Below are 12,085 nucleotides of genomic sequence, written 5' to 3'. Positions count from 1 at the left end.
TTCCTTGAGAAAACAATTTGCACATATCGATGCTATTTCTAAATAATGAACACAGCTTGTCCTAAAAGATCCTCCTTCTGTTTCCCTGGGTTTATCCACTTGGTTGGCCTGATGGGAGCCAGGAGGCGGTGAGGGGGCGGCATTGGCTCAGGGTGCCAGTTGTCTGTGGAGCAGAGAGAAGGCAGAGAGAATCTGTAGTTGAATTAATAATGAAGAAGTGGCGAGAAGCAATGTTGACCTACTTTTCCTCTGCTTACCTGTCTCCCTTCAACCTCCTCCCCATGCCATCTAGCCTTAAGTGTGCACAAAGCCGGAAGAGTTCTACATACAGTCATTGGGCCCAACAGCACCTTGCACAGGAAATTCAGACTTCAGTTTTTACCCAAAGGATGAATATAACTGGGCAGATGCTACTTCAGTCACTGCGGGGCCATTCGGGTCAACTGCACAGCATTCCGGGGTGTGCTAAGATGACCACGTTCCATGCGACAAGTTCATCAAAGTTGACAGCTGCCAGAAGGGACAAAAGCTAAACTCACAGCCGCGACACATCTGCTTCCTCGTAAGGCTTTCTGGAAGTTTGGTGGTTACTCTAGACGTTTGGTGGGTAGTCTAGAAGTTTTGTGATTATTCTAGAAGTTTGGTGGTAGTCTGTGTCGTGTGCCCTTTATTTTCCAGTATTGTAAGAATCCCCCATCCATTAGCCTAGCCTGGTGACTTGAGCTGTTTCCATCCTCTGCCACTCAACCTCCCCTTGTGGCCAGCAGCGCCCATTTGCCCTAGGTCAGGTCAGAAAGAGGGATTCAGATTGTGACCCTGTCTGATGGCTGTGACGCTAACTGTAGCCACAGCCAACTCTGTCGAAGGCACTGTGAATGTATGAGCCTCTGAGCATGCTCTTTTATGAATGTCTGTTTGTGAAAACCTTGTATTTATAGTATTGGAATAGGAGGTTGAAACAAGGCAGATTTACAAGATCAAGGTCTGGAGAAAAGAAACATTAGCGCTACCACATTTGAGGGGAAGGTGTGTGTTTTCCAGAACAGGGAGATCTTTTATCCCCGGGGTCACTGTTTTTGCTGTAGACATAATCCTGTTCCAAGCAGAAAAACAGTAAAGAAATGTTTACAATGTAGACTTTTCTCTTCTGAGCCTTTCAATCCTTGAATTTCTTCCAGCAGCATCACAAATGGTGTTTAATAATGCAGACACATTGTGGTTTGGGGTGGCAGGTGCTGTCCCGTCATATGGTGTTTTAGAATACAAAGACACATTCTTTCAGAATCAAGCATTCAAATTAATAGATTAGTAGCGTATTTCCTAGCAAAGATGCCTACAACTTATGGACTCAATTCCAAAATCTTGTTCTTTTAATAAGAACACCAGACACTCAACACAGAACACTCACCCAAATAATATGAAAACATTCTTTTAAACTGTAATGTTTAATAAACTTGCAGGATATTATTCACTAAACTGCCTTATCAACGAATGAATTACGTTTGCAACAGTGCCACCAGTTGTCTGATGCCCTGAACACTTGCTACAGTGCCAGCTGGGTTTTTCTCTGCCTTATGAGCAAAACCCCTCAAGGTTTAGGCTCTGGTTTAAAAAAAAAAAAAAGTATGGTTAACACAAGTCTGTTTATGCTTAAAATTGCTTATTTTCAACTTTAGTTTTCAAAATGCACTCCAGGTCATTTCAAATTTCATGCTATCTGAAGGTAACAGACAATGTAAGAGAACATTTAATTACAAATACGGTACTCTAAAAATGTGAAGTTCTCATTTCATTCTCTATGCTCAAATACAGTAAAATAAATGTATTCAATTTCTCGTTACTTCTGCTTTTCCCCAAAGAAGTAAGGTGGTTAAACGTTATACACCTTTCCAAGACAATGGCCATTCATGGATTCAAAGAATTTCAGGGACTGAAATGGACCTTAAATATTACCTCTTCTACCCTACTTCCATTGAGAGACCAAATGCCCACTATAAAAATCCCAGCCACGTGGTCAAATGGCCTCTGAGCAAACAGCTACAGTACTGAAACCATTACTTCCTGAGGCAGCCTGCTAATTGTTAATAAGGTGAGTTATGTTCAAATGATGCCCTTTACTTTTTCCATTTGTCATTCTAAACTCTCACCTCTGGAGCCACTCAGGACAGTGCATTTCCTGATAGGACAAGGCTTCCAAAATGTGCAAAGAGCCACTGAACCTCTTCTGTGTCTTCTCTTTTTTTTTCCCAATTATTTTTATTAGTTGGAGGCTAATTACTTTACAATAGTGTCTTCTCTTTTTCAATTTCAATAATCCTAGTCTCTCTGGTTATTTGTAGTAAGACAGGACCCCATGACCCCTTGGTCCTCCATTGGTCAATATCTCTGGTTAATGCTGGTGCTCAAAGCAAATGAAATATTCTAGGTGTGCCCTGATCAACAAGAAGGGTAGTGTCTTCTTCTTTGTGAATAGAATACCAATGCACTTTAAGATCATATTGGCTTATAGGTAACAACATAACTTTTAAGCCTATACCGTGTCAGATCTCCATATTCTGTATTTGAGAGGTTAGTATTTTGGGTCGAGTCTTAAGACTTCTCAATTATTCATGTTAATATCAAATTTATTACACTCATATCCTTCCAGCCTGTTATTTCCTGGATTCTCATTTTATTACCTAACATATTGCTCTCTCTCAGTTGAAGCAATTCCATAATCATCATGGCCCTCTATGTACCCTTGTTACTACTCCTAAATAAACTACCTTAGACAGACTGTGAACATTTTTATTATTGCCCTAAGTCTGATTGAAGGATTTTGAACCTAATAAAGGGGAAATGTGTAGTTCATGTTCTTTTGAATTAACCCAATGAGATGAATCAGTCTTTATTTATGACCTACATAGAGCTGAAGAGTCCACTTATATTTTGCCAGGCTTATAAATGAAATCAATTTACTAATTTTTTTCAGAGAACATAAACCATTTCATAGTATACATGATCATAAGATTTTGTGTTGGCTTCAGTCGGTTTGCTAATTCCAAGCCATATAGTGTACAGTGAAAAACATAGTTATTTTAGAATTTAATGCAATTAGTTGCTCTAAGAGATACTGTGACATTTGAAATGTCATCACCTCGAAGCAGATTTAATGGGAACCAGGTGGACAGGTTGCTGGCACCTGGATGCTTTTATGGCACACCTTCATGAAAGCACTGCCCTAAGTAAGAACACATCCTGAGCGTAGCTATTTAGCTTGGGATCATATAACAGATGGAGAACATATCACACTTTTTGAAGTAAGTGAGAAAGCTGACATAACAGTTCTAACCACATTTTACCAAGATGTATCTGATGACTATGTGATAAAAAAGTTCATTTCAAATATAAACGGTATGAGTTACTCCTGCCATTTGTATTCATTTAATTGGTGTTACTCAGCTGGGGTCCACACCAAATAAAGATTACAGGAAAATCCAATCGATCCAACTGATGTAAGCAAGGGAGAAAAATTTCACAAGATAACTTTAGCCCTTTCTTGATAATTGTATTATTTCCATTTCACATTTTGCCCTGGCGTACGGTTATTATTTGGTAATTTTTTTGGGGGGAAAGGGCAATATAAGAGTTTAAACATCAACTGGATCAATTTTATAAAGGAAACACAACCAACAAATAGTTAACAAACTCATAATTGTCTTGGTGATCCTAACTTGAGGTCTGTAGAATGTCTAAAGATGACGTCATGTAGCAAAATTAATTATCTTGGTGTAGAGAGCTTGAGACCCAAGGGACTGTGCGTGCATATAGAAAAATCATACATTTACTTTGCAAGTGGGTAAAGAACAACAAGCTGATGACATCAATATGCAATAATTAACAAGGCTCTATTACTTGAAACAAGGCACAAAAGAAATTCCTTTCCCGAAATTCCTTTGTCTGCATTCTCCATAGTATGTTTAAACCTAACGTTTATGGCACAGGCAACCATGTGCATAAATCGAATGAACAGTGAAACATATAAAAGGTTATCACAAACAAAGTTTTCAAAAGACTATAGAACTGCTATTCATGAAGTTGATTTACTTAGAGGAAGAGAAAAATAAAATGAGAATGTTGGCATTAAATCCATGATAGCGAAACCACGGGAGCCAAGATATCAAAAATAAATGTATTTAGTTATGACTGTCAGGCAGCCTGCTTTGCCTCTACTGTCTGTTAGTCATCATGCTCACTTAAAGCCAGGATCTATATGCTCCGAATCTCAACCATTCGTCTAGGCAGCAGGTCTCCCCTTAGAAGGTGCGCTCTGTGAGATAATCGTTTGAAGGGGGACCAAGGGGCCATCTAGTTTATATCCTCTCAGTAAAATAATTCCCTCCATGATCTACTCCTCAGTTTGGATTCCCAGCCTGTAAAGAAGGAAGCTAGTCACTACTTTTTCAGGCATGTGCTCCATTTTATTTTAAACTCTATATTCAGAAAGTAAAGCACAATTTGGAATTTCATACATTTCTAAAGTGAAAGTGAAAGTGGGACTTCCCTGGGGGCTCAGAGGGTAAAGCGTCTGCCTACAATACGGGAGACCCGAGTTTGATCCCTGGGTCGGGAAGATCCTCTGGAGAAGGCAATGGCAGCCCACTCCAGTATTCTTGCCTGGAAAATCCCATGGACGGAGGAGCCTGGCGGGCTACAGTCTATGGGGTCACAGAGAGTCGGACACGACTGAGCGACTTCACTTTCACTTTCCAACATTCCTTCCAGCTGTACCAATTACCGCTTTCAGCACTGACTATATCTGGTGCCCATGGAAACAATAAAGAGAAGCAGTTAAAGCAAATTATAATTTCAAAGTTAAAATGAACCTGGTAATAGTGTTAGATTTAAAATTTATATAGAATTTCAGACTTCTATAATAATTTTAATGTAAATTATTTTTTCCAACCAGTAGAATACCATATTATGAATGAAATAGATTATGGGTTTTAGTTCTATATTAAAGTTGGGTAATCAAGTATTTTATATTTATTATAGTTACTTAATTTTTATATGAATATATAATAAAACATTATATATTTATTAATAATAAATATATGATATCATTTGGTGCTTTTGAAATAACTTTCACACACACATGTACCTATATACACACGCAAATTTTTCCCCCTGCAAATTAGGCAACTTTGGGAAAAATACCTTCATGACTAGGAGAAAGTATATTTACAATTTCTTTTTTTCAAAAAAAACAGTTGCCAATTTGTTTGATATATTCATTCTTAAGGCAAACCTGAGAGGAAAGTGTGTTAATGATTTTACTATAACCAAGTAAAACAGAGTTCTTCGCCAGATAGTCTTATTTCACTGTTACTGTCAGTATTTGATACTTTGGATGTCATGTAATGTCATTCTGCAGTATCTTAAGTCTCACCTACTGATGCCAATCACGTCACAGAACACCATAAATATGATAATGAAGGTAAACCTTACTCCACACGGTCATTTCATTTTCAGTGTCTACTTACCAAGTTTTCTGAAAGAAAGTCACTGAACAACATAGGCAGTTTTTCCTGTTTATTATATAGTTATTCTAAGGGGTAAGCGTAACAACATTAACTTTGAGAGAAATAACATGGTCCAGTGTCAAACACAAAATACAACATTTTACAACGAAACCACAGCACAAGGTGATGGAACGTTCAAAACTGGGTTCAATGAAACATTTCATCATTTCACTCTATAAAACCCTGCTGATGGCCTCAACTGACGAATTTTTAAAACCTGTTGCTGTTTAAAACATTTTAACACCAAATGTTCTTTTTTAAGAGACACATCCAGGCAACTCAAACTGTGAGCAGGACATATATCAACCTGTTTATAAAAATTTTATCCAAATTTGCAACATTCGTAGTGTATTTTGAAGTTAAATGTCCTGAGAATAAACTCAATTCCTTGCTTGTTGATGAATATAAGCTCAAAGAAAAATCACAAGAAAATTAAATTTCATAGTTCTTTGTCTGTGACCTTTCAGATACCTTCTACCCTAGCTTCAAAACCATTTTGTGGCCATATATAATATAAACACCCATGTATTACATGCATCATTTATACTATCTTGGAATTTATCCATCATCTTTACTAAAACGAACCACATTTTAAAGACACTATATATCATGCACCCTGAAAAATTATAGCTAGGGCCTCAGATTTCCTATCTTTTCCACATGCGTTACAGGTACAAAATTACAAGTATTTTTCAGCTGACAGTATAACAAACTGCATCAGGCAACTGGTATATTGAATTCAATATATCTCTAATTTTCACACTACACCTCTGTGGGATACTGTTGTTACTGACATGCACAATTAGAGATGCTAATCAGGCTAATGCAAATATGCATAAATAGACAATGTATGCATATATAGTATATTCACTCAGTTAACAATTTCAAGTGTGTATATACTTATGTAGATATATACACACATGGCAAGTATAGTAAGGTTACTACTGAAAATACATCAACAGTTTTGAATCATGTTTGAAAGAACATACAGAACTGCCTTATAGGTTATCTGGCTTTGTTATGAACTTAGTTCAAATCAAATATAGTTTGAATTTTCTTCTATTCATGTTTCAGTACAATACCCAGTTACTTACAACCCTATAAATCAGCTTTTTAAATGAAAATTGATTGACAATTGCCACATAACATAGACATTAGAGAAACATTAGTGATAGTATATAATCACTTTAATAGTTGACTATCAAGTCATAACAATATAAGCATTAATGAATGCTTATATTTAATAGTTAATAAAACACTGAATTTGTCTGAATTTGAAATTTTTTGTTTGTTTATCTGGTTTCCAAATTGTTTAAATCAGTACATCTGCCCTATTATTTGGAACCATTCTGCCATACTAGTTTAGCAAACTACCTTTGAACTTAAACATGCCCCAATTAATATGTCATGTGTAATGACTTATGACACAAAGGTTTTACATACAATTCCACAAGAGCCAGTAACTTACAAGGCTGTGTCACAAATACCATACTTTACTATTCATGGTCTATAAATATACACAATACTTACATAAGCACACCCATATACACACGGACCCTTGCAAATTTATGTGAATGCCTACACACCTGGGTAGATATATGCCACATATGAAAAATTTAGTTCAATAGCTAAAATGTATGGAATTATTTTTCAAGGATATTATTCTATACATTAATTTATTTGTTTTAAGAAATGTGGTTTTTAGATTTCATTGCTTTTAAATTAAAAAAAAATCATGTATAGATTTACATTGGATGTAACCAAAACCTCTGCTGGTTAACACAGGGAACTCATATGGTAATTGAATGCTGGTTCAAAATATTTTTAGAAGATACTTGATTTTTTAAAATATTTAGATGAGCCAATTTAAGAACACAGGGGTGTGTGTAAATGGGTGGACCTGATACTTCTTAAAAGTCTACGACAGTATGAAAACATGGGAATTTCTGCCCCATCCTACCCCCACCTAATTAATAAAGCAAGACAAAGAAGAAACAAACCATGTGGCTTTCAGAACCAGTCTTTTGAGTTCACAATGAAGTTTATACTTGATAAATGATTAGGATTTGCCTTTCTAAAATGCTAAAAGCAGGAGTATGTTTATCACATTGTTCTCTGTGATGACTAAAGGAAAAAAAATAAGTGCAAATGAAAAAAAGTATCAAACTGTTACCTAGAGTGTAGTGTCCTCACAGAACATTTCAGGTTTACCATAAGGACAAAAATGCACTGCTTTTCCTGGAGGTCTCTTCTGCCCAGGAGAACAATTTAAAAATTCAGTGTCTAATATTCTAAAAAGAATTCTGTAAGTAAGGAAATCTTAAGTGCCTATAAATCATCAATTCAGTTCCACCAAAAAAAACAAAAACTAGCTTGATGCTAAGGATTTTTTTAATATATATATTTCTGCTTTAGTATAATGGAATTATGCTCTGCATAGAAAGAGATCTCAAAGTCTATAAATGGTGTGCTGTTTCAATCTCTGAGGATTTTAGTTTCAAAAAGTAAATGATACATATTGCCTCTGAACAGTCCTTTAATAAAAGTCATATGTTCAAAAGATTAAATGCTGTGGAATAGCATTTCCCTCAGAACCGCTTGAATGGAAAGTTGGCCATGATATCTATCGGCAATTAGCACAAGTCCAGTTCCTTTTTGCCGTGTCTAAACAAAGCTCTGGGCTTCATATCAGTTGGCGATATCTGCCATTTACCCAGAACAAATAGCGTTTATTGGACCTTTCTAAGCAGTAGCTGTCCAAAAGATTGACAGTTCAGGGAAGTTAAAATTACTAGAATTTATTTTTGTTCTGGACTATCTGACCCCCACCAGATTTAAGGTAACTGTTCCACTGCTTTCTTTGCATTTTTGACAGTTCAGTCAAATACATACTAATCTTTTATGGACTCAACTGTATTAAGTAATGCATTTTACGAAGACATAACTAGAACAGACACCAGCCCAGGCAACCTCACAGATGTTTACTGTTTCAGCTAAAACAAAGCAGTCTTTTGATCTCAGCAGGAGTCTCTGTTCACAATTTCTATTGGAAACAGTTTTAAAACCTGAAGTCTGGAACAGGTATTATTATGAACTGCTCTTTCAAGATGGAATGGTTCAGCTTGTGGTTCTCAAATAACCTGCCAGAAAAGTGTCTTTCTCTCCAACAGACAGGATAATAAGGCACTAATTATTATAAGGCTAAATTTTCAAATGCTGTTAGGTTGCCTGGACTTTTTAAAAAATATTATCCTTCTTATGGTTGGAATATATTATTCACTTGGAAAGTCAGATAGTAGCATATGTAACTATAAACCAGATGGTAAAATTTGATAGTTGAGCAATTTATCAAGGAGATAAATTGATAACATTTAAAGCATTATATGACAACTGAATTTCTCTCCATCTTGAATCAAACATTTTGTTTTTAAATTCAATTTTCAAGTAAAATTTTGGGGAAAAAAACAAGTACAAACCTCCAAATGGCATCATTCATTGTGAATTTATCACCTACTGAGATATGTCAAGCCTGTGAAATAGCAAAACCACGCTACACAAGTCTTAAATTGTTAGTGTCTGAACTAGTAAAACTAAATGATCACTAGGGCATGGCTTAAATACAACAGACTGTACACATTAAATTCATTCTTAACATTCAGCTTTAAAAATAATTGTTTTATGTTTAAGCAAAGCTGACTATAATTTTTAAATAGAGGACTAGGAAAGCAGAATTAGTAGGTTAATGCTTAACAATGGGTTATAATCATAGACTTAGTTTAACACAAAGGAGTTTTGCATATGAAAATTTCCAAAACACCAGTAAGATCCAGAATGTATCAGAATAGAGATCTGGCTATTTGGGACCTGATTTATATAGTACTGTTTAAAAGAATTTTTGCTTTTCAAATTGGTTTTTTGGAAGAAGTCCAAACACATTTTTTTTAAGTCTGTATGTTTAAAAAAAAAAAAAAGTTTCCTAACTTCAGCCTTTATATGTGTGAAAAATTGCATACATGATTGTAAGGAGGAATTATATAATTTATAGTAATGCCATTAAACAAGTTCTTCATGTTTAATCTACGCTTATGCTGTCTTCAATGAAAGATAAGTATAAAGAGTAAAATTTACTTTTAACAACAAAAATTAAGTTCCTAGTGTTTAATGTAAGTCTTCATGAGTTGTATATTTCACATGACTGTTTTTCCTCATATGTTAATTCACATATGAGGAGTATGATAAGTAGCTCTGAATATTGTCTAGGAAGAAAAAGAACTCTAATCGAATACTTTTATTAATTTGCAATAAAAGTACTTTAAAAATCAGCAATCCAAATTTTAAGAAGACTATGTAACTGCAGGAGAAAATGTCTGCTTAGTGCCATTTTAACCTGCTTGGCTAGAAAATCTGCACAGAAAGGTACAGAAAAATTGCATCTGCATGTCTACTTCTGATTAAAAAGAAAACCCCATCTACAGAAATTATGACTCTGTCTTGCTACACCATTAGTGTGTTCTGACACTAAGGTCAGGCCCATATGTGAAATTCATCTAGTGCCAGGTCTGGCACAAAAACCTCACCAATTGAGACCATTTGTGTTCAATCTCCTCAATCAAATTAATCAAATCTCCTCTATAGGAAAAAAATAATCCCCTTCAAGGATTAATATGAAATACCTGGATATTTCCTTTTATATGATTTGGGGTTTATCACTTCAAGGTATGCAAAACTCTTTTGTGTATTTTGCTGTTAGACTTTTGCTTAGGAAACGTGAAACCTTCACCCAACCACAAACCATACACACTGCTCCATGGTCTCTTTTACACTGAGTCTCCTACTGAATCCAAATCATCCGAAGAGAGGGGGCGATACAGGTCCTGTAAGACGAAGGGCGGTACAGACTTGTTTACTTGGGTTTCTTAGGTGCCCTGTGGTTCTCTTAGGAGTGGAGCAACACCAAATGGGCATCCTTGGTTTCTAATGTCGTTAGACCTTCTAAAGTCACCACGTTTGGCTAAGAGGAAAGATCATAACTGAGAAGCCATCTAAACAGATGAAAAGCACGCTATTTTGCCTTCTTGGCTTGAGCTGCTCGTGAGCTTTCGCCTTCCTTTGTGTCGAGTTCTACAGCCCCTGAGGTCTGTCAGTGCCAACCTGCTACTATTTGTCAAGGCAATTCTTCCTCAAACACTTCCATCCCATTCTGGGACGAAGAGGAACACGCTTACCTCACACAATAATTTATTAGGCGCCCCAGCGGGCATTCAGCAAATTCCGGTCCCACAGCAGCAACCCAAGGGTTGCATTTGTGTACCGCATACACCCAATAAACACTGCGTTTTCAAAACAATATGTTTGGAAGACAGAAAGAATGCGAACCTGACCTCCTCGCTCCCTTCCCAAAGTTCTCCCTGGTTACCTAAAGGCTCACCCATCACCTCCCCTCTTCTTCCCTCTGCCTCCTTCTGCTACAAGATCCTTCTGCTGGTCGCCAGGCAACCAGCTCAGATCTGCAGAGAGTGTCTAGAATCCTGGCTTCCTTTCTAATTTGAACCACCCACTCCTCAAATCATCTGACGGATCAGATAATCTACAAAAGTCAGCCATGTGGGAGTATAATGGGGAGCTTCATTCGACCCACACAATGCAACACATTTCTTCCTGATATATTAAGGAATGAGACCCCAGAAAGTTCATGGATAGAAGAGATCCTCCAGGATCTGCTTCTGTGACCAAACGCTTCTAGGCAGCAATTTAAATGACAGTGTTTAGGAAAAACAGGACAGTTACTTGGTACACTGCCACTGGGGTTTTCATGAAGAAAAGTATCTGGCGTGCAGATTCCTATTGTATAGGACTATTCTAAAGTACGGAAGGAGGTAACAAAATATAATTTTAAATGAAGGAAGAAAAGCTGATTAAACCATCATAAATGATATAAATAAAAAATAAAGGTTTTCTTACTTGTGAAAAAACAGTCAAATGTCTCAATAATCCTTAAAAAAAAAAGCAACTTACATTCCTATGTTTCAAAATGAGGTAGGAAGTGTGAGTGTGTGAGTGTATGTGTGTGAGTGTGTGTGTTTAAGTGTGTGTGTGTGTGTGTGTGTTGGGGAGAGAAGCAGCCAACTCATTTTCCTGGCCATGTTGCTAGGCAACACAGAAGGAAAAATAAAAGTAGCTACTGTTTTCCAATTTGCAATAAAAAGAGTTATATTTATTCTTTGAAGTGTCTTCTTTTAGCACTTGCCATCTTTCACTTATTTCAGTATTTCCTGCATAGGAGTAGAGCCAACCATTTGAGAAGAATATTAACCAAATCTGAAACAGGATCAGTTTTTAGGGATATTCTAGGCTCATTTTAACTGGGAGGGATTATTTGATGTAGTTGCCGCCACACCAAGATGAAAGCTCCTCTCACTAAAGCAGCTGGGAATGTTTCCACTCGTTGACATGGTACATGGATGGAGGATGTTCATTTATGGCCTAAATTCAAAAGCCTGGAAACTGAACCATCTCTAAACTAT

At 36.5% G+C, this 12,085-nt stretch overlaps 1 protein-coding gene across 2 annotated transcripts in view; it reads right to left on the bottom strand.

Annotated features, from left to right (window-relative positions):
- Window positions 1-12,085, bottom strand: part of DCLK1 (doublecortin like kinase 1) — a 335,403-nt gene that overhangs the window by 67,913 nt on the left and 255,405 nt on the right. The window contains exon 7 of one of the 2 annotated variants that reach the window (XM_065901789.1): window positions 10,091-10,435. The exons of the other annotated variant lie outside the window; for it this stretch is intronic. Within the exon in view, the coding sequence (XP_065757861.1) occupies window positions 10,379-10,435 (57 nt within the window). The 3' untranslated portion in view covers window positions 10,091-10,378. Of the gene's footprint in view, window positions 1-10,090; window positions 10,436-12,085 lie in introns of those variants that run through there. 2 annotated transcript variants of the gene reach the window in all.

This window comes from Muntiacus reevesi, chromosome 11 (genome assembly GCF_963930625.1).
Source record: "Muntiacus reevesi chromosome 11, mMunRee1.1, whole genome shotgun sequence".
Lineage (NCBI taxonomy): Eukaryota > Metazoa > Chordata > Mammalia > Artiodactyla > Cervidae > Muntiacus > Muntiacus reevesi.
This window is presented reverse-complemented; position numbering and strand designations above follow the sequence as displayed.